Source organism: Simochromis diagramma, unplaced genomic scaffold, assembly GCF_900408965.1.
Source record: "Simochromis diagramma unplaced genomic scaffold, fSimDia1.1 OVJJ01000304.1, whole genome shotgun sequence".
Lineage (NCBI taxonomy): Eukaryota > Metazoa > Chordata > Actinopteri > Cichliformes > Cichlidae > Simochromis > Simochromis diagramma.
In genome coordinates this window covers 7,649,059-7,671,167 of record NW_024387030.1, presented here as the reverse complement: position 1 = coordinate 7,671,167, position 22,109 = coordinate 7,649,059, and the positions used below count along the sequence as shown (strand labels likewise).

General features: G+C 38.8%; 1 protein-coding gene across 5 annotated transcripts; it reads left to right on the top strand.

Moving 5' to 3' along the window:
- Positions 1–156: 156 nt before the first annotated feature.
- Positions 157–20,264, top strand: LOC120740030. 5 transcript variants are annotated; one of them, XM_040042103.1, is made up of 5 exons: positions 157–1,432; positions 16,396–17,028; positions 18,680–19,010; positions 19,112–19,287; positions 19,891–20,264. In XM_040042103.1, exons 1-5 carry the CDS (start codon positions 1,347–1,349, stop codon positions 20,111–20,113), a joined length of 1,449 nt encoding a protein of 482 aa, XP_039898037.1. In that variant the 5' UTR covers positions 157–1,346; the 3' UTR covers positions 20,114–20,264. The 5 variants fall into 5 exon arrangements, with proteins under 5 accessions (XP_039898037.1, XP_039898039.1, XP_039898041.1 ...); XM_040042105.1 differs by lacking the exon at positions 157–1,432 and adding an exon at positions 1,467–2,229; XM_040042107.1 differs by lacking the exon at positions 157–1,432 and adding an exon at positions 1,467–2,248.
- Positions 20,265–22,109: the final 1,845 nt, after the last annotated feature.

Below are 22,109 nucleotides of genomic sequence, written 5' to 3'. Positions count from 1 at the left end.
GTCATTGCTTTCACAGATCAAGGCAAGGCAAGTTTATTTGTATAGCACAATTCAACAACAAGGTGATTCAAAGTGCTTTACAGAGACATTGGAAACAAAAACAAATAAAAAGCATGATTTAAAATTGATTAAAACAAGCAAACAAACAAACAGGATAAATAAGATTTTGTCGCCACAATTCAAAAAGTTGAATAACATTTTGTAATCATTTCCTTGTTAGTCGGCAGAGAGTGATAGTGGGAAACTCAAAAATAGAGCAAAAGCATCTAGTGAATTTTGTGGCCACAGTAGTGTGTGTGAGATTGCTGAGAGATGGAGATGCCTTCCAGAGAAAAGCAAGCTTGCTTGTCAAGCATCAGAAACTACAAAGACATGATGAAAATAAATGCATGCAGAGGATAAGCACACACCAGGGAGCACAAGAAAAACAATGGGAACAAGAACATCACGACAGGCACAAGCTTGACTAATGCAGTAAAGTAATGCATACGATAAAAAGGACGTTGAATGCCACTTCCTGACTGGTTTCATAGCCGCAGACTTTCAAATTGCATGCTTCTTGTACAAACAACAAACTGGGTTAAATGCTAACATCATGACATCTTGTAGTCAGTTAAAAAACAGTTGTTGGGTTGTTTTTTTTTTTTTTTTAAAGGTTGCCTTAGATTGTGACATACAGATATAAATCTTACACACACACACACACACACACACACACACACACACACACACACACACAACTTGCTTAGTCCTGATTAGCTGCTGCTGATTTTAGCATTTAGCTCCAAGCACTGCTGGGTTTGTAAGTACAACCCCACAGAGGAGCTGGCATGGTTATTGTCTGTTGAGCTGTGGCTAAGTTTGGTTTAAAATAATGCAAGTAGAACTAACCATGAACTTAGTGACTTCAGATTTTTTTGTGGTCATGCTCATTCGCTGAAATGACCCGTTTTTATCTTAAAATGTGGCTGTAATAAAGAATTATCCCTTATGATGAAAGAACAGCCAATGATGGGGAGAATTGCTGTTTTTTTGATTGGTTGTCACAGATTTTGAGATATGGATACAAAACTTAGATAAAAGAAACCACTTGATGCAAAAGCAAATTATGAACCCAACACTGACATGTTACCTCTTACACTCATGTGACAACTGTAGCAGTTTACAAAAAGAGATGACTGGTGCTTTTTAGTGTAGCTGGAAGAAGTACAAAAAAAACAAAGTCCAGGAAATCTTGCTAAATATTCTGAGTAAGTACAAACGCAGAAAACACCTGAGACACCGTGGGCTCTCTCCGGTTTCTAGAGCTTCCTGCCACAGTCCACATGCATTAGCCTACCACAGCGATGCAGGCCTCGCTCTACGACAGCGGGTATAGGCTCCAGCACACCTGCAACCCTGATAAGGATAAGCGGAAGAAAATGGATGGATGGTACTGTTTACATTTCCTCTGCTATGTGTTAGTCACTTTGATAACTAATTAACCCAAGGGGGGTTAGCCTTATGAAGGACTATTAAAGCAACATTAAGGAAAAAAATGATCGACGATCTAGAGATTAAAGTCGTAATACTATTCTGAGAAAAACGGTCGAAATGAGCATTCTGAGTTTGTGGAATCGCACCTCAGAGTCAGTTTTAGCAAAAAAGGACAGGAAAGCCTTTCTCTTTCAGCTCATAAACACAGTGTGGTAATGGTGCAGAACGCTCTATCTGGCCAGAGAAAAACACACAAATGTGGAAGAGTGGATTTGCACAAAAGGAAATGGCCTGTAACTGACAGATTTCGACTTTTTTTTCCGAAATAAGTTTTCGACTTTATTCTCAAAATGATCAGCAATATGTTTTCTTAATGTGCCCCTAATACTACGTCGCAGTTAGCTGTGTGTAGTTGGCATTGCGCGATAAAGCTTAGACCACGATCAGAGGCGAGTGCGTCGATAGTGCACAACGCAAAACAAACAAACAAATAAAACAAAACAAAAACAAAAAAAAGCCCAGTTCTCCACAACGTTTTGTGCGATTTTGCGAACTCGTTTTTCCCACTGACTCGTTTTTTCCCCCCTTGATGATTTCCGGTAATAATTCTGACGTATGATAATGACTTGGTCACGCCCGGATAGAGCAGGATAGAAGAAGACTCCGAGTGCACTTGCAGACCTACGGATTCAAAGCTCTTTCTCGACTGGTGGGCACAACCGGGGGAACATACTGACCACAGTTCAGCCTCGAGTGAGTTACCTGCTGAATGGTGAATAGTGGCTTTAAGTTGATGTTTAAGTTAATACAAATATTCTAATTCGACCGCTCAGAGTATTTATCTTCTACTCCGATTTCGATGTAACTTAAATAGCGTTTTCTTGTGTCCTAAAGTTTATAGCATACACCGATTAGTGACTTCATTGCATTTGCACTATAATTTCTACTTTTGCCACCCTTTTGCCACCCTTGCGTATAACCCCTCTATAAATCCTGTTGACTATAGCCTATGTACTGATAGAGGCAACGATATTAGACATTTAAAAAATAATAATTTAAAAAAACAGAATGCAAACACGCAGAAACTGTGATTTTTTTTTTAAACAAAACTTGAACTGTGCATAGGAAATCATCTAGTTGAAGAAACTGTTTTTGTTATTCTTATAAACATTTGGTGTTTTTTTATGGGGTTTTTTTTGCATTTGCACCACTAAGTGTAAATCTAATATATGTTTATGATTGATTTTTTAATTTCAAAGCACTAGTCTAGGGTCCTTACCTATCTTACACACAAAACCATTAGGTAATTCCTCCGTAATCTGCAGGTTTGAGCAGATAGTTTTTGACGGCATGGCTCAAGCAGAAAGAAAACAATGTATACGTGCTTTATTTTTCTAATGTACTATTGTATACTGAAAATATAAAATAGTATATTAGTATATGATATTGTAAGTTTAAAACTCCACAATAACACAACAAAGGTTCAGTATAACTGGCCTTCCTGGAAACTCACCAGGTTGTAAAAGAAAATAAAGAGACTCTGTGTTTTTTTTCTTTTTTCCATGCCATTACCAGCAGTATGTAATCCAAAGATTACTCATATGCACGCTTTCATAATGTTGCTTGCTCTGCAAAACTATGAAACCTGCTCAGCAATGCAGGCTAGAAGGAAAAGATAAAGAAATGAGGAGTGGCTCACAGTACAGTACTGAAAAGATAGCACTTTTGGCATCTGTTATTTAGGGTGTATATTTCTTTCACAATCTGGAGGCCTATATGACAGTAAGAAATTTAATTTTCTCATTGCCTTCAATAGTAGGGGAGACCGGGGATAGTTGTAACATTTTTGACATTTCTGTCTGTAAATTGGAGCTCTTTTAAGGTAGTGGATTCAAAATGTAATGCAAAGTATTTACATCTCTCGGCTATTAAATAGTGCAGCTATTTTCTCTGCAGCACAATTACCCATTGCATGACATGGCCTCAAACACAAAGAGTGAAATGTTACAATTAACCCCATAGTCTGGGTTAGTTGTAACATATCTTGGGGTGAAATGTAACACAATGAAATAAGGGTACTGACAAAACATTAACATGTAATCTTTGTTTATTCAACACATGAATGCACTTACATCCATTTATGTAGCTCTGTGTGTGTGTGACAGAATGCAGAAATCTAGCTTTTGAACATATTCCAACCCCCCCCAAAAAAGACAAATTATGGAATTTTCTGCAACTGAATATTTCATTAATTTTGACTGGTCTTCCTTGAGTTTGGCCTCATTGGCTCAGTGGGCATTATAACCTACAACTCTTGCACCAATTTTGAACATAACAATGAAGCTGAAAAAATGTAGTTGTTCACCAGCATCGCAATTCCATTACTTTTTATCATGGCTTACCTTGGTGTGGTTTGCAAAGTGCTTCAGAAAGATGAGGAAATCTGTTTCTTGCACCCATCCTGATTTATTTCCACTACCAGTACTTCCTACTGGTCCATCTCTGACACAGTGGTCTGCATAATGTATGTGTGGGAACACAAACAGTGGAGGAATTGTGTTGCCAATGGCATTAACCGCATATACAAAGGTGACCAGTGAACCTCTCTCTGCTGATGTCGTTGCCCCAACTTGTTTAATATAAGTTAAAGTAATAGTGTGGTAAGTTGTAACATCTGCATTATTGTTACAACTAACCCAGACTGTTGCTGTTACAACTGACCCAGACTCCTATAGCCATGAACTAGCTAACATTACAGCCAACGGCTAAAACATTAGCACTAAAGACCTACACAGAATATATCTCCATAGACATACAAATAACACAATTTAAGTTTGATGAGTTTAACTGCAAAGCAGATAATGCTATTACAAATTGAAATAAAGTAGAAAAACTTACTTTTTGCCATACAAATGACTTTTTTTCGTGTAAAATTGTCTGTGTTTGACAAAATGTGCTGATTTTTCACATGTGATAGCAGAACTGAATTGGGCATGCACAGGATGAGTCACATCATTTGAAACTTAGCCCTGATTGGAGAAATTGGAAGTGTTACAACTGACCCACGTTACAACTATCCCCGGTCTCCCCTACATATTTGCTTTTTTTAAAAAATACACATTTTAGTAGATTTGTTAATGATATTATCTTCTTTGAAAACAAAGGAAGGTTTCCCTTCAGTTTTTTGTTCATAAAGCAATTAAAAAAAGAAAAAGAAAGTGTGAACATTAAAAAAAGATTTATTTGCTTTTCACCTTTTAGGCTCTGTACATGCTTCCCTTCTTGATTGGCAGCAGTTATAGAAGGGAATACTTGCAGTTACAGTAATACTTTGGTTTACAAGTATGATTCGTTCCTTAATGCTGCTTGCAAACCATAAATACTCATATGTCAAAGTAAATTTTCAAAAAAGAAATATTAGAAACTTGGATGGATGGTTCCAAGCTCCAAAAATATTCATGTAAAAATCACTTTTAAACATATTTTCTATATAAATCATTGACCCAAATACATATTTCTGCAATAAATGCATAATGATTAACACAAAATGCATATAATAAAAATAAAAACGCACTTTACCTTTGAGAAAAGTCACTGCTGACCTGAGGGAAATGAGCTGAGGAGGTCAATGTAAAGAATACGCTTAACAGATGCTAGCTTCTCATGAGCTCATGCGGCATGACACTCAGGTTGGCTCAGCTGTTACTGGAAAACATACGTATACAGCCATAAGTTTGCTCGTATTAAGATTATGGCTCATAAACCAAGTAAAATTTTATTCAAGTTTTTTGCTCGTCTTGCAGATTACTCGTATGTCAAGTTACTCTGAATCCGAGGTTACACTGTAATGTGTAACTGGGCTCTTAAACCATATAGTGCTCCAAATTTAAGGAATAAAGTATGTCAGTAAGAATTAAGCCATTTTTATTCTCAATGCCTGCCCCTGTCAGATGGTGGTGTGTGCTAAAAATGATGCTGCAAGTTGTGGTGTGTGCTGTCATTTTGATAGTGATTTTTGCAACCTGGAGCATTGTGCAATGGCTGCCCCAGTTGGGTTGATGACATGAGTATGATTGCATCACTTATTACCATTTTAATCATATTCTAGTACAGAAGCCCTGAGCTATATAGATATACAGAGGGAGATGTTGCAGCAATCTTTTTTTTTTTTTTTTAAAGTGACTTTCTGGGATAACTTTGCAACAAAAAAAACACTTGCCAAAGTCTTATCTTCTGGTTTTGACTTCTTCTCTTCCTATATTAGTGCTGCCGTAGTGGTATTGTCTGAGTGGCAACACCTAACGCTCAGTAGACTACTGCAGTGGCTTCCTGCACCTTAACAGCGGGCATAATCAGAAATGACTGTGTAATGATGTTGCCAGAGCATGCAAAGCGACCAATGTGGAGGTTATAGCAACTCTTTCTGTGTATCATTGTCCAGGGCTTGGTGAGCGATATCTTTAATGGGAACTCTGCCCTTGTTGAGTTTATGTATTACATCTGTGGATGTCCTGCTATGACAGTTCAAATTTTCTGCCATGATAAAGGTTTATATATTATATTTATAATATATTATATATATATATATTAGGATTATATATAACTTTATACCTGTGCTAATCATGGCAAAGTATCTGAAGGCTGATGGCTTCTTGATCCGCTCAGATTCTAGTTACTGGTTCTCACAGCGGTAAGGTAAAACATTAAGCTGCCATGACCATCCCACTTAAGATCCAACTCCACATGGCTGAGGGAGAGGAAACATTGTTGCAATGGCAGATGAGTTTACATCAACTGAGTTGGCCATTTTTGCATCCATCCCAGACGGGTCTTAATGGCAGCTAGACCCCAATGGTCAGTCAGGCCAAGCTATGCTACAACTCATTATCAAGTGCTGCATAAATTTTGAGTCTGACTTGTCTGTAATCTGTGGGCTTGACCAGAATTTCTGTTGCTGATCTTAGCAGGCTGGAATCCTCCCAAAAGTGGTGCATTGACAGAGTTAGTGATCATCTTTGTTGTAATAGGGACCTTAAATGACTACTTTCTTGGGATAAAGGAGGATTTATGTTGACAAAGTGGTCAGTTCTGCTGCCTGACAAAATTAAAGAAAGAGCTTTGCAAAACAAAATTTGGATGGGATGAAGTAATACTAGAAAGCAGGTTGAAACAGTGGAAAGGTTAGCTGAATGATTTACAGATGGACCATCTTTAAATGTGGCTGTGATAAAGTGTTATCATCCCTTATGATGAAAGAACAACCAATTCTAGCAAGTCGGTAATTTTATCTCTGTAGGGACCTCTACTGGTGGAAAACCGGGTAATCAACCAGTAGAATTAATTCTAATGACAGCTGTTAGGTAACTTTCATTATCACTACAACTATAGCTGTCAGTTCACATATATTATCCTCAACATAGCTCTGCAATTTTGAATGCTTTTAAACCATCACCAAGATTTTGGTGTTATGTTACAATGTGTTGCATGAAACTTGATAACACAAGTAGAAGTTTTATTCCCCATGTTGGCGTTTAAGTTGCTAGTGCTGGGTTGAACTCTCGGTCACCCTCAGAGTTGCTTTCATTCTCATGGTAGACTCAACAGGGAAACATTTCTCAGTGAATCCGGTGCATGTGATATTATGACTGGACATGATAGTAATTAACTAAACTTTATATGTATAGTACAATTTAAGATATAAAATCAGTGCTTCACAACAGCCAACAATTAATTAAAAAAATTATTTAAAAAAACAAAACAAAACGACAAATTAATAGAAAGCAGATTTAAAGCATGACAGAGTTGCTGCTGCAGTTGTGTGGAACCTGGTGTGGTTTTCTGTTGCTGTTAGCTCATCTGTTTCAAGGTGTGATGTGTTGTGTGTTCACGTTGAAATGAGAAACTTTCAAAAAATACAGATTTACAAATAATGTTGCTACAGTAAAAGCTTTAATTTTTTAACTCTTTCCTTCACCTGAATTGTTTCCATTAGGAATTTAAGGTGAACTTGCTCAACAAATACAGATACAGTCACACAAGCAGATATTAAAATAACATAATTTTACTGAACTGATAAGAAAATGAGCTGTAGGTAGCGCAAAATCCTGATATGAGGAAAGGAACAGAAAGGACCTACAGCCCACCAAAAAATAAAAAAATAAAAATGCGGAAGGGGGAGTGACGGTTGTATAGAAGCACAGGGCTGACTCTGGGCGCAGGTCCAAGAATTGGGAAACGGGGAAAGTCACACTGCCAAGGAGGAAATACAAGGAGAAGGTAGGAATGATTTTGAGAACAGGGAACGACAAAAGTCGAGTAAAAAAGAAAAAAAAACATGCGGATAGTATTTGAGGAGCAAGATTTAAGAAGCTCATAAACATTTACAGTATTACTACTATTTCATTTAGATTGCTACTTTCTTTAGATATTTATGTTCACTTTTTTCTTTTTAATTGGGTTCTTTTTCTTTCTAATAAAGGCGTATAGGGCAAACAGTTTTATTCGATTTTTCCCGAATGATCTCCGCTAGTATTCTGACGTATGACAATGACTTGTTCACTTCCAGACAGTAAAATCAAGTAGGAAAAGAGCAGCAGAGGAGAAGGCTCCGAGTGCACCTGCAGACGCACGGATTCAAACTCTATTTCTCAACTGGTGGGCACAAACGGGGAACATACTGGCCACACTTCAGCCTCGAGTGAGTTACCTGCGGAATGGTAGTGGCTTTAAGCTGATGTTTGAATTAATACAAATATTATAATTCGACCACTAATAGTGTTTATCGTCTATTCGAGGAGACTAAATAGCGCTCCTTGTGTCCTGGAGTTTGTACCATACACCGATTAGTGACTTCGTTGTATTTTATGGCGTTATTTTTGTGCCACTATGCTGAGCGCACATAAAAAAAAATTGAGCGCACGTAAAAAAAAGTTTGCAGGTGCAAGTGTTGTATTTTGAGAAAAGCTGAATCTGAGGGAACAAAATTCATTGCTGCTTGCAAAAAACGTATTTCCGTGTTTGCTATTATCCATACACACACACACAAACAATAGTGATGGGATTTCCGGATCTTTTTAGAGAACCGGCTCTTTCTGGTCGACTCACTAAAAAGAGCCGGCTCTTTTGGCTCCGAACCGGCTCTTCGGGTTGTTTTGTTGCCTTAATTAATATATTATTAACAGTAATATAAAATTATGCACAAAAGGAACTACTAATGTAAAAACAAAAGTGGTTTTATTTATATATAAATATATGTGGTGGCCCCTAGAGACAAAATACGTACAAACTCCAAAAAGCACGGACAAACTCCAAAACACATTTCTAGCTTTAACTGAACTTCCAAAACAGAGCTACCTAGATCACTTGAATTACACAATTGAAAGCATATGTGTATTGTTTGTGTATTTATACACAAGCACTCATATATATATATTCAAATAATTTAAACAAATGTTCATTTACCTGTTATTACCACACACCAAATCCGGTCGTTGGTACTTGCTGGCTTGTGTAGCCACTAGGTAACAAAAGCTCAACACTGTGCCTAGCATCCTGGAGCACTTCTGTTGTGTTTTGTACGTGTTTTGAGTTTTTATGTGCCTCTGAGTTTTTACGTGTTTTGGAGGTTGTACGTGCTTCGTCTGGAGGGGCCACCGTAAATATACTTTTGTTTATTCACTCCACATAAAATGTAATAAATAAATCATATAATACAAAAACCAACTATTCACATTTCAACTTTTAACTGTTTAAATTTTCAGCTTTTTCCTTTTACAAATTTAAAGTGAAACAACACAAAACACTGCAAACCACAACACAATTAAATATAAATTAAAACATGAAAACAAAAAGAAGATGCATATTCTCTGTCACATGGACCTGCATGAATAAACTTTCTGAATCCTTTATTATCTGCAACTGAAAATAGTTGTGGATGATTACTATGCCTTTCTAATGACGTGAACGGCTCGCATCGTTCACGTCAAAGATCCGGCTCTATACAAAATCTTTTTTACACACACACAAATCTTTTTTACACACACACAAATTCTTTTTACACATACAAATCTATTTTACACACACACAAATCTTTTTTACACACACACAAATCTTTTTTTACACATACAACTAAAAAAATCTACACACAAATTCTTTTTACACTACAATCTAAACACAAATCTTTTTTTACACACACACAAATCTTTTTTTACACATACAAATCTTTTTTACACACACACAAATTCTTTTTACACATACAAATCCTGATTTACAATTACAAAACTGATTTACAAGTACAAAATATTTATGACCACATTTTGAGCCCATATAATACGGATGTATTGTAATTGGTCCAGCCCAGAGTTGATCATGACCAATTGGCTAATCCACCACCTTTCATTGTTTATACCGTTACAAAAACAAACAAACATAAAAATGAAAAATCATCGGCCCACCGGGCAAATGCCCAATGGTCAGTCCAGCTATGCGGTCAGCTGGTGGGTAACAAGCATCTCCGAAAACGTTAGAGCAGTTATGCAAATATGTGATGTCTTGATAAATCGAGCAGGTATTTGAAGTTTACACAGCACCATTCTCGCATGAAAATATCTTAAAAGTTTATTTTGTGACCCAGAAAGAGTAATATTTCAAACTCCGCCACTCTGTGTTCCTCCGCCACTGCCTCGTTTGAGTTTTGGACGAAAGGGATTCTGGGATATTGCATATCGTCATTTCGAGCTGATTGGAGACCAGAACAGCCAATCAGATTTTTTGGCATCCAAGTCTATGATTGGCTGGTTTTGTGGCACAAATATAAGGTGTACAGAAAGAGTTGAGCGCGCACAGGCATGTTAAGAATGCAAGCAACACATTGCGAGCGAACGCAAATGCAAAAACTGAGCGAGAGGGGCTGCTATTGTGTGTGTGAGTATGGATAATAGCAAACACTGAAATACATTTTTTGCACGCAGCAATGAATTTTGTTCACTCAATTCAGCTTTTGTTCGCTCAAAATAAATTTCTCCTCAAAATACAACACTTGCACCTGCAAACTTTTTTTACCTGCCCTCAATTTTTTTTTTTTACATGCGCTCAGAACAGTGGCACAAAAATAACGCCATACTCTCCCTCCCTTGTCTTTCCTGCTTGGCTTCTCATGTCTTTTGGGGGTTTTTTTTATTTATGATTTTATGGCTGGCCGATATGATAGACAATGGCAGGGCTGTGAGTACTCAGACTGATTTTGAGATCAGTTCTTCAGTAACAACAGTTCAACAACAATGGATTAAATACAGTTCTGTGTGAAGTTGAAGCAATTGTAATTGATCGACCCATAACAAAGCTGTCTGATGATCCAAAAGACCTAGAGTCATTTACTACAAATCACATCCTCCTGATACATGAATACCTGCCTTTGTTACACGAGAGACAAAAAGACAACCAAAAGAGGAAAAATCTAAAACCAGGGTATATAGTTATTTTAATGGGTTCTTCTGTCCCCCGAGATTCTTGGCCCCTTAGATGTGTTCGTGAAACCATTCATAATAAAAATGGACTTTAAAAACAAAGACCAACAAGAACCAGCTTGAAATCCCTGTAACTAAACTTTGTCTTTTACATTAGCCTGTAGTTTAAAAGTGTATTTAAGTGCTGTTATTTTATTTTATTTTATTTTTTGTGTGTGTGTCTAAAATGGAAGTACTTTATTTTTAATTTGGCTCCTTATTTGCTTTATAATTAGAATTGTCATGTCTGACAGCCATTGCACTTAGGGCCTGGTGTGTAGGAGCCATTTTTGTGTTTTGCTTATTACCTTATGTGTGCTTCTAGGTGTCACTTTTTGTATTTGTAAATGATTGTATGGAAGGTAGAACATTTAATTAGGGTCAGGTGTTGCTGGTTGGAAGGACCAAACAGTTTGTGACTGCGGTGATTTATGTTGGATGATGTTGGATCTTACGATCAACTGTGAAATATCAAATGCAATCAATGGTGATTGCTTAGACTGCTTAAACTGACAAGGTAAATACAGCTGGAGTTATTGACTGGACTTTCTTGTCAACTTCACCAGTCATACACCTCAGTGGCTTCAAGCGTAGGCTTAGCCTGTACACCTGTTATATGGTTGTATTTGTATTTGACTCTCACATTAAGGGGTTTTGGGGTGAAAAAGTTAATGTTCATCCTCAATCTTCATTCTGCAAATTTGTTTGTATTATCTTAACCATAGCTCTGTAGCTAGCCATTCTATGCCAGCTAGCCCAACTTCATAAACCATACAAACACTGGTGCTGTTTAATTTAGTGTTTTTAGAAATCCGTCAGTCAGAAGGATGATCTGATATCGTCGTGTTGGTGTTGTTCCCAGATCATCATGAAAATGTTGTTCCAGGTTCAACATTGCAAGTGACCAATCACATTGTTGTGACGTTATTCTTTTGCGCGCCAAGCCATTCGTGCATTTATGAAATTCCAATGTTGCAAGGACAATATCAATTCTGCTTACCATTTATTAAAGGGTTAGGGTCAGGGTCCGTTGATCGGCGGACAGAAGCGGTTTCTCGCAGCTTAAGTAGTTTTTTGTTTTACGGCGGTTTTTCCCAAAGTCGCAAAAGTATGACGTCACAACATTGATTGGTCACTTGCAATGTTGATCCTGGATCAACATTTAGTATGATGATCTGGGAACAACACCAACACGACGATATCAGATCGTGCCAGTCGGATCATGGCATTTCATCTTTAGATGGAAACTGGCAAACTAACTTCCTGCTAACTTCAAACTCTCTTTCATGCATGCCTGGATGTTAATGTTACTGTAACAGCTGGGAGGCAGCCACACTGATCATTTTATTGAAGATGAAATCATTTGGGCCACTTTTAACTCAGTGATACCACAGTGTTTGTTTTGGCTATGGGAATCAAAGAAGAGTGGACCCAGGAATGGCTAATGATGTTGTTTTTATGCTTGCTGTGCAACCTGTGTCATGGGTGTCGCTCGCTGATTTTGATATCACATCATGAGGCATTCGTCACAATATTTGCGGCCGATTGTGTGGCTCTCGATTTCTCGTAACGTGGCGGGTTGTGTCACAGCTGGGTTGAAGACACAAATGTTTGAGTGTGCCAGTTTTTAATGATATTCCAGTACAGAAACTCGGATACAGTTATACAGAGGACAATGTTGCAGCTGTTTAAAAATTGGAGACTTTGTTAAAAACACTTTGGAAAAACTATTTGCTTCTTGTTTTGATTTCTTCTCTTCCTACATCGGTACATTTGTGGCCAGCACCTATCATTCAGGAGAATACTGCAGCAGGTTACCACACCTTAATAGTGGCATTAATATAAGTGACTGCATGATGATGTTGTGGCAGTAAGCGGAGTGATCAATGCGGAGGGTATGCTGGTGCCCGTAAGAGGCAAATTTAAAAAAAAAGTTAAAATATAATACATCACAAGCCCACGTGGGGGTTTTGAAACAAATTTAACACTGCCAGCTTTGCACAGATCCACAGATGTAAGCTACATTCATGTCTCTGTTTTTCCTCCATATTCCCTTGGCCTTTTTTTTCTAAATAAATTTAACAGCTTGTTACCTCTCTACTAGAAAATGTACACTACCAGTCAAAAGTTTGGACAAACCTCCTCATTAATTTTTTTATTTTATTTTTACTATTTTCGACATGAAATGTATGAAGCAAGATTTATGGAATTATGCAGCATAGGAAAAATTGATAACTTTAAATATCTCTTATACAGTCCCGTTCAAAAGATTAAAACATCTTGAAAAATGGCCATCCCCCAAAGGTTCTCAACTGGATTTAGATCAGGGGAACACGCGGGATGGTTCCGAAGAGTGATGTAATTCTCCTGGAAGTAGTCCCTTGTTCTGCGGGCATTGTGTACTGTAGCGTTGTCCTGTTGAAAAACCCAGTTGTTACCACAAAGACGAGGGCCCTCAGTAATAACGGATCCTCTCTGCAACATCTGGACATAGCCAGCGACCGTTTGACGCCCCTGCAACTCCCGAAGCTCCATTAGGAAGTTGCCTTGCAACTCTGCATTTCTGTCCATTTGATTTCCAACTACACACAAGAACAGTTAATGTGATTAAATGAACAGATGAGACAGTTGTTGATGACAAACAATAGTATAAAATGATTAGGAGAGGCTAAATCAGTGCACTAATATACTCAGTTTAGGTGTGCTTGATCCCCCGTCTGAGCTGTCTTAATGGTCATCATCTCATATGTTCTCCAAAGGTTGTTGGTTTTCCATCATTCCCATCAGCAATTCATCCAACTGCTCCATGTCTTTATTTGCAGGTCTTCCACCAGTCTTAAACCTCTCTTTTCTGGTTTCTGCAACAGTCTTTTTTACTTTTTTTTAATATATATTTTTAAGATAAGATAACGCTTTATTGTCATTGCACAGTCATACCTAGTACAATAGTACAAACGAAATTGGAAATTGTCCCACGTCAGCACTATGCACAACTGAACACAACACAGTAACTTAAAGTGTTTTTTTTTTTTCTAATGCCAAATCACAACTAAAGTCACCTCAAGGCACTCGAGTTTTGGACAAAATTTGACTTTTCTGCCAAACATTTCTAGACAGCCACCTTTGCATTGAGACGATTTTTGTAGAGGCTTCACTGAACAGTAGATCGATCAACTGGAGGATTAGATGCATCTCAGCTCCTGTGCCAGGTCTTTGCTGGATTCTTTTTTTTGTTTGTTTGTTTGTTTTTCAATAGATACTGTTCATCTGCTGTAGATAGTTTTTTTTTTTTTTTAGGCCTGCCAGTTCTTCTTTTGCCCTCCACTTGTCCAGTTTCCTCATATTGTTAAGGATACACTGCACAGCATGCTGAGATATGACAAGGTTTTGGTTAATATTTCTTCAGGAATGACCTTGTTGGTGTAGTTTCAGCTGAATCAGGCTGCATGTAACAAGGTGCTTAAACATAAAATTTATGATTGGTTGTTTGCTAATTTGTCTGTGTTGACACAACACTGGCTCATTCTTGATTTAAATGCCTTTTCACGTTTAAATGATTGACAGGTCAGTGTTAAGGGATTTAACAAACAATCCAAGAAAATATCCCACTGAAAATGTTTAGGGTTTCCTTTTTGAAAGCCTGGAGAAGTATTGCTCATGAACAAAACAAAAAATAAGAAAAAGAAAATACAAGACAGGAAAGTTTAAAGAAATGAGGAGTGGCTCACAGTACTACATACAGACGGAAAGATCTTTTGGCATCTGTGGGTTTGGGTATATGTTTGTTTTAATATATGGAATACCCATATGACAGTAAGAGATACAATTTCTCATTACCTTCAATAGTATATGTTTGCTTTTTTTTCTAAAATATGGAAGTCTTATAAAGCTTGTGTGATTTACTAGTGATGATATCCTCTTTGCAACAAAGGAAGGTTCTCCTTCAGCTTCCATTAGGAAGAAAGCAATTAAACAAAACAAGCAGATGCAAATTTTACAAAAGATTTTATTTGCTCTTCACCTTTCAGGCTACACAGAGGAGGCTTCTTTTCTTGGTAGCAGCTGTTCAAAGGAAAACTTGCAGTTATTGCATAACAATGTTCTTTAACCATTTAGTATTCCAGATTTAGCATTGGAGATTATGTATCGGAATTTCAGGAGCAGGACCACACCTCCAAACACGCTCCTTCCAGCTGTCATCTATATAGGTTCCCCCAGTTCTGCAAGCCGATCATTCTCGTTTTCGTGCCCCACCCTCCCTCCTTCTTCTCCATTCTTCAACTTCTTCACTTCTATATAGTACCTGGGAGCCATCACCAGTCCCCTTTGAGGCCTTCCACAAACTGCAGCTCAATTCATGTCAAAGCATTCACTTTTACCTACTAAAACGCTGTCAAACTTAAAGTGAGGGTGTTGGCCCAGCTAGTGAAATAAAGTATGTCAATAAGAATTAGGTTTCCTCTTTGTGTGTGGCATTGTCCATGGTGTAGTGAGTGATATCTATAATGGGAACTCTTAAGTGTATCTATTACATCTGTGGATGTCCAGCTATGACTATCCAAAATTGGATGATCTGATATCCTCGTGTTGGTGTTGTTCCCAGACCATCATGAAAATGTTGTTCCAGGTTCAACATTGCAAGTGACCAATCACATTGTTGTGACGTTATTCCTTTGCGCACCAAGCCATTCGTGCATTTATGAAATTCCAACGTTGCAAGGACAATATCAATTCTGCTTACCATTTATTAAAGGGTTAGGGTTAGGGTTAGGGTCAGGATCCGTTGATCGGTGGACAGAGGCGGTTTCACGCAGTTTAAGTACAGTTTTTTGTTTTACGCCGGTTTTTTCCGAAGTTGCAAAAGTATGATGTCACAACATTCTGATTGGTCACTTGCAATGTTGATCCTGGAACAACATTTAGTATGATGATCTGGGAACAACACCAACACGAGGATATCAGATCAACCATCCAAAATTTCCATAGATAGTGTCCTTTATTAATATCTACCAAGGCAGATTAAGGCTAGATCTCACCCCAGTTATCCTATCTCTTAATTGTCTTTATCAGCTTATCACAGTAGTCCCTGAAGGACAGCACACTCTTTTCTAAACTTCAAAGGGTCTAAGCAAAAGCCACTGGCCAGAGAACATCATTAGGTCTAACCTTCGTAATAAATTGATATTTTTAATTGTTGTTCCTTGTTTGTGTAATCTGAGACTACGCAGCAAGAAGACACTGGGTTGAAGTAATGTGAACATTTGGTAGTTCTAGATTTTTTTTTTTTCTTTTAAGATTTAAAGCTGCTAAACCACCTTTCTTTCCCTGCAATTTTTTCTGCAGTTTTGGAGGTTTTTCATCAGAGATCAAATTTTGCTAGTTTTGAAACTAACCACAATTCTGTGTTCTGCTACAGGTTGGGAACTGGTTTCATCTCCACTGGCTGGATGGAGCTGTTAAAACATTTTAAAAAGAAGTTGGTTCTCGTCTTCATCACTGCACTCTTCCTCTTTTTGGTCTTCACTGTGAAAACGCCCAGCACATACAACTCAATCCCAAAACCATCTGGGCTGCCAAGTGCTTGCTCCATGAGGATATCCGAGCAGACCATCACACCGCTTAACAATACCAAGCACTTACTGGTGTCAGCCTACATGGACCAAAGAGTGAAGGATTTTGATATACGCATCATTGGCATATTTAGGAGAGACTCCATCCAACCCCTTCACTGCTTTTTCTGCTGTACTGGTTATTTGAGTAAAACCACTCCAGCAACAATTTTACAGCATCCAGATAACTTTGGTTTTCCCTTTGTCACTACGGATGTCATGTGTCAGATTCCTCAGAACTGCAATGCGACACATGTCACTCTCTTGACTACACCAGACAAAGAGAGTCCATCTACTGATCAATGGCTCCCAATAAGAAACAAAGACACAATTGGACAGAAGGAAGAAAACATGCAGTTTGACTTCACAGTCTGCATCTCTAACCTCTTTGGTGACTACAACAATGTGCTTCAGTTTGCACAGACTCTGGAGATGTACAAGTGAGTACTGCAACACCACCACAAGCTACAAAGTCAAAAATGTGCAACAGCAGCTGGTCCTGACACAGAATGAAACCTAACAAGCTCTGCAAAGGCTCCTCTTCAATGCAGTGTCTGGATTGTATCACATTGCACAGTTGTGTCTGTTACTCCTGTTGCTTCTGGAGTAACAGACCCAACTGTTGGACAGTGTCTTGCCTAGGGATGGGTATCGTTTAGGTTTTATCCGATACCGGTGCCAAATCGGTACTTTTGAAACGGTGCGGGTGCTCAAACGGTGCTCAAACCGGTGCTTAAAGAATGGAGAACACAAAATTGGTCCAAAAACCTCTCATGTTCAGCTGGTTTTTGTAAAAAGATAACAATGTTAGCCTTTTCTGCAGCTATAGGGCATATATGGTATCACTCTTGGCTGGAAGCAGTGCTTAAACAATGGAAAAAACACAAACTTTATCCAAAAACCTCTCATGTTTAGCCATTTCCCTCTTTTTCTTTGGTCATTTTAGCCTTTTTGGCCAGGGTGAAGGGAGTATCTGCCATCAAACAAGAAGACAGCTGCATGTAGCTATGATGATGTTTGCTAGTTCACCTTACCTGCATTAATGTAATAACGTGGTTAGCCTACTCAACGTAAATTACACACGAACAACATTAAGCTACTCACGCAGAGAAGAACGGCTGCTGCTGCATCATCATCCGTCATCATTTCTGCTACACTGGCAGGGCTAGGGGCCAGGACTCTATTCTTCGTGTTTTTGGGGATGTTGCTAACTCCGGGTCTGATAACAGGCACCACACCCGAGGTAGATGTGCACGGTGTGAGGTCTCGCAGCAAGCTATCAAATACAGTGCATTTCTTGGCTTTTAAAAAAAACCCGCTATGCGTCGCCAGGTGTTTCATCGGATTTGAGGTGTTACCTCCTTTGACAGTATCACAGTATCAGCTTAAAGCACTTGTTGCAGGCTGCTGAGTTTGCATATTTTGCTGTGAAGTACAGCCAGACTTTTGACCGCTTCACCTTGGGCATTTTTAATCTGTAGCTCTGCTCTAAAAGAACGTACGTACCTGGACCCGCCTACTAAAATGATTGGCTAGAAGTGTATCACAGCTCAGGAAAAAAAAGCACCGAAATAAAGCACCGAAATGTGCGCAGCTTTTCGGTCTGGTTACTACCGTTTATGTCAGAACCGGTGCCATCATGGCACCGGACACCGGTACCCATCCCTAGTCTTGCCCCTCAGAAGTCTATCACTTGGCACTAAATATTTATGGGAGCACGGTTTAAAATTCTGCAGGAGCTGTACGTCTTTTCAGACACTGTAGGAAAATGGATTTTTAGCCCTGTAAACTGTGGATTTCCAGCTGTTCAGAACCAGTTAGGAATAGACAGTGTCCTTCCTACTTGAGAAACACCACAGACTACTCTTAATGATTATAATATTATTTTTTGTCTGTGTATTTTATCAGTCACATAGCTGTAAGCTATTGTGACAGGTACAGGCTAATACAGTATAAATAGTATAACACAGTATAAATATTATACTAAGGATAGAAAAATGACCAACTGTTTGCTATATAAACCACAATTGTTTTTAGTAATCTGTTTTGTTTGCTGACAACGATGAACTAATTTGCCTTATTTTGTCCCAGGTTGCTAGGTGTGAACAGAGTGGTGATCTATAACACCAGCTGTGGTCCAGAGCTCAATCGCCTGTTGCAGAGTTACAGCGACGAGGGCTTTGTGGAAATGGTTCCTTGGCCCATTGACAAGCATCTGAATCCATCTCGTGGCTGGCTTCACTCAGAGCATGGAGGGGATTTGCATTACTATGGCCAACTGACCACACTTAATGAGTGCATTTACAGATCAATGGAGCGTTCTCGCTACGTCCTGTTGAATGACATTGATGAGATTATAATGCCATACCAGCACGATGACCTGATGTCTTTGATGAACACACTCCGAAATCAGCATCCAAATGTAGGCTGTTCTTGTAATAAATTTGAAAATACAGTTCATCAAAAATTCAGTATCCCATACAATAAGAAGTTGTATTTGACTTGTTTTTATCTAATTTGAAGGCAGGGGTGTTCCTTATTGAGAATCATATTTTCCCAAAGAAACACTTTGAGCCAAGCGGACGGTTTCACCTGCCTCAGTGGAACGGGGTGCCAGGAATTAATATTCTGGAGCACATCTACAGGGAGGACCCCGCCAGAAACATATACCATCCATACAAGATGATAGTTCGGCCAAGGTAAGCTGAATTTGTCAGACGGAAGATTTACTCTATTTAGGATACAGTTCTTTGGTTTACTTAATTATACATTTGACTGCAAGTTAAAAAAAATAAGTACCTTAGTTATTGAACTTGATAAACCATGATATGAGATATGAGAAACACCAAAACTGGTTGGAATGACAGTTTGCTCCAAGTACAATAAACCTTAAGTCCCAGGTACAAAACACATTTAACAAAAGTTCTTATTTTGTTCCTATCTAATTTGATTAACACTTAAACTTTCAGATTTGAAATGTGTCATATTGCTCATACAGAACTAACACAAAATGTAAACATGAACCCAGGAAACAGAAACCTTGAGGGAAGGCTCCCTACGGGTTTCCTAAAGGTCACAGTTTAGAGAATGTCCGAACAACCTGAGGGTTATTTTTGCCAATTTTTCAGAGATCATCCCTTAAGGTATTGCCAGAAAACCCAGGGAACATTCACTAAGGGTCCCCCAAGACTGATTTGTGAAACTTTCAAAGAACCTTCAGGGCACTCCTAAAGAGCAGGATCTTCAGTAATCGGTGTACCCTTAACTCCTAGCAGTTAACTGTCTTGTGTTTTGTGTCACAGAATGGTGGAGGGGACTTCAGTCCATGAAGTGATCAAGAATTTTGGAGAACGCTACAAGGTTCCACTAGATGTTTGTCGGATCATTCATGTCCGTGTGGCTCTACAGGGATCATTAACCCTGGAGCAACTTAATGTGGATAAACGACTGTGGGACTTTCAGGAAAAACTCATTCCCAACGTGGACAAGGTGTTGAAGAGGGTGGGGATTTTGAACTTGACATAGAACTAATGGATAAGATGTACAGGCACTACGATGGACACTTGTTAAACACAGTGAATCAGATCGTGAATGTGCATATTTGAATCAGGGGCATTTGTGAATTCATTGTGTCATTGTTTTCTGAATAGTTTGCTTATTTTGCATCAAGTGCCAGTGAAATCCCTACACTTACCTGAATATGGCTTAATTGCCTACCTTGAATAACTACAAGCGTTTTGAAGGACACATTGGTTCCAATGCTGTGTGATATGAGTGTGACCATTTAAATAGTCCTTAATATAAAACTGTTGACTTGAAGAACTGCAAATATTTTAACTGTCCTGCCTATGCCACCTGAAGAGAGTAGAAACATTTACTAAATCCACAATATAACGTCCCATAGAATTTGCCCAGTTGTCAGGTTGGAAGAATCAGAGATGGGGAAAGCATTTTTACCTGGGGTGGCTGTAGCTCAGGAGGTAGAGCAGGTCACCTATTAATTGTAAGGTTGGTGGTTTGATCCCTATCGAGTCACCACAATATGCCAAGTATTCTTTGGCAAGACAATAACGCCAAGTGTCTCTGTAATGTGTTAGATAGAAAGAGCTTAGGGAATAAAGTTTAAATACTATTTTGAGAGTAAAGTCAACATGTAAATACAAGGTCTTGAAAGACGAGGCCCTTCCTCCTAAGGTCTAAGGATAATGTTGGTAATATAAAATTCTTATATATTTTATCATTTGTTGTGACCTTGACCCAGTTTTCCCCAAAATGAAAGGCTCATGCTGTTATTGGTATGAACCATCACAGTTTGAAAATGATATCTTAGACCCGTACTCGCATCCCAGCCTTTACATTCATTACATAATTTACATTCAATAACTAGAGACGGTTGTGTGAGAAAAGTAAATAAGCATTTTGTGAAATACTCAGAACAGCCAGATTGGCACCAACAACCATGACACGTTCACTAAAAACACCTTTGTTCACCATTCAAATACTGTTTTGACTTCAGGGAGTTGTCTTGACCATGGTCGTGTCCAAATTCATGGGCTGCATCCTCCTGAGGCCGCATTTGTAGACAGCGACGCGCCGAAGGCTGTCCAAATTCGTAGACTCCTCCGAATGTAGCCGACAAATGCGTCCTCCTTTTCCCCGAATTTGAAGGATGGGTCGGGTGTGTCCTTCGTGGCCTACCATATCCCAGAATTCATAGCGCGGCCCAGCCAAACTCCAGTTTCCAACAATGGCGGCCGCTACTAAGTTTTAAAATTACTCATACTAATCTTTCTGGGTCACAAAATAAACTTTTAACATATTTTCAGGTGAGAAAGTAGTTGTGTAAACATCAAATATCTGCTCGGTTTATCAAGATATCGCATATTTGCAAAAGTGCTTCGACGTTTTCGGAGGCGTCTGCTACCCACCAGCTCGATAGCTAGCCGGGAGCTCGAGGGTTACTGATGCGGCCGAGAACGGCACAACTCCCGGCACATCATTTTCAGATCACCGCGGACTTTCGCTACTCGGGTTAAACGTAATATATAATTCACTTAGACAACCTAAAAATGTTATTGTTGGGCTTTTTTCAGTGTTTTGTTTGTTCGTGAGTAAATCGGTTTGGCTGAGATTAAAGTTATTAGATTAGATTAGATAAAATAAAACTTTATTAATCCCCCGGGTGGGTTCCTCCTTGGTTTTTACACAGCTGACTAAACGTCAAACAGAAAACTGATTAAACAGAAGTATGAGACAGTCGAGAATTTACGCCAGTGTCCCGTTATATTTTAGATAGCAAGGAGCAGACGGCTGAGTTTATTAAACTCCACCGAGACAGCGGTGACGCTAATCAGAAGGCTAGACCGTCCAATTTCACGGCCGTTTACTTCCGGCCTACCCGACCTTCTGAGGACCCGGCCCACTTAGACCGCGAAGACCGGGTCCTCAGGAGGATGCAGCCCATGACTTTGGACACGACCCATGTCTATGTGCCTAAATGCAATGAGTTGCTGCTATTGCG

Coding starts and splice junctions, on each gene's coding strand:
- LOC120740030 (XM_040042103.1), top strand. CDS start 1,347: ATGCAGGCCTCGCTCTACGACAGCGGGTATAGGCTCCAGCACACCTGC. Junction 17,029..18,679: donor CAGACTCTGGAGATGTACAA/GTGAGTACTGCA, acceptor ATTTTGTCCCAG/GTTGCTAGGTGTGAACAGAG. Junction 19,288..19,890: donor AAGATGATAGTTCGGCCAAG/GTAAGCTGAATT, acceptor TTTGTGTCACAG/AATGGTGGAGGGGACTTCAG.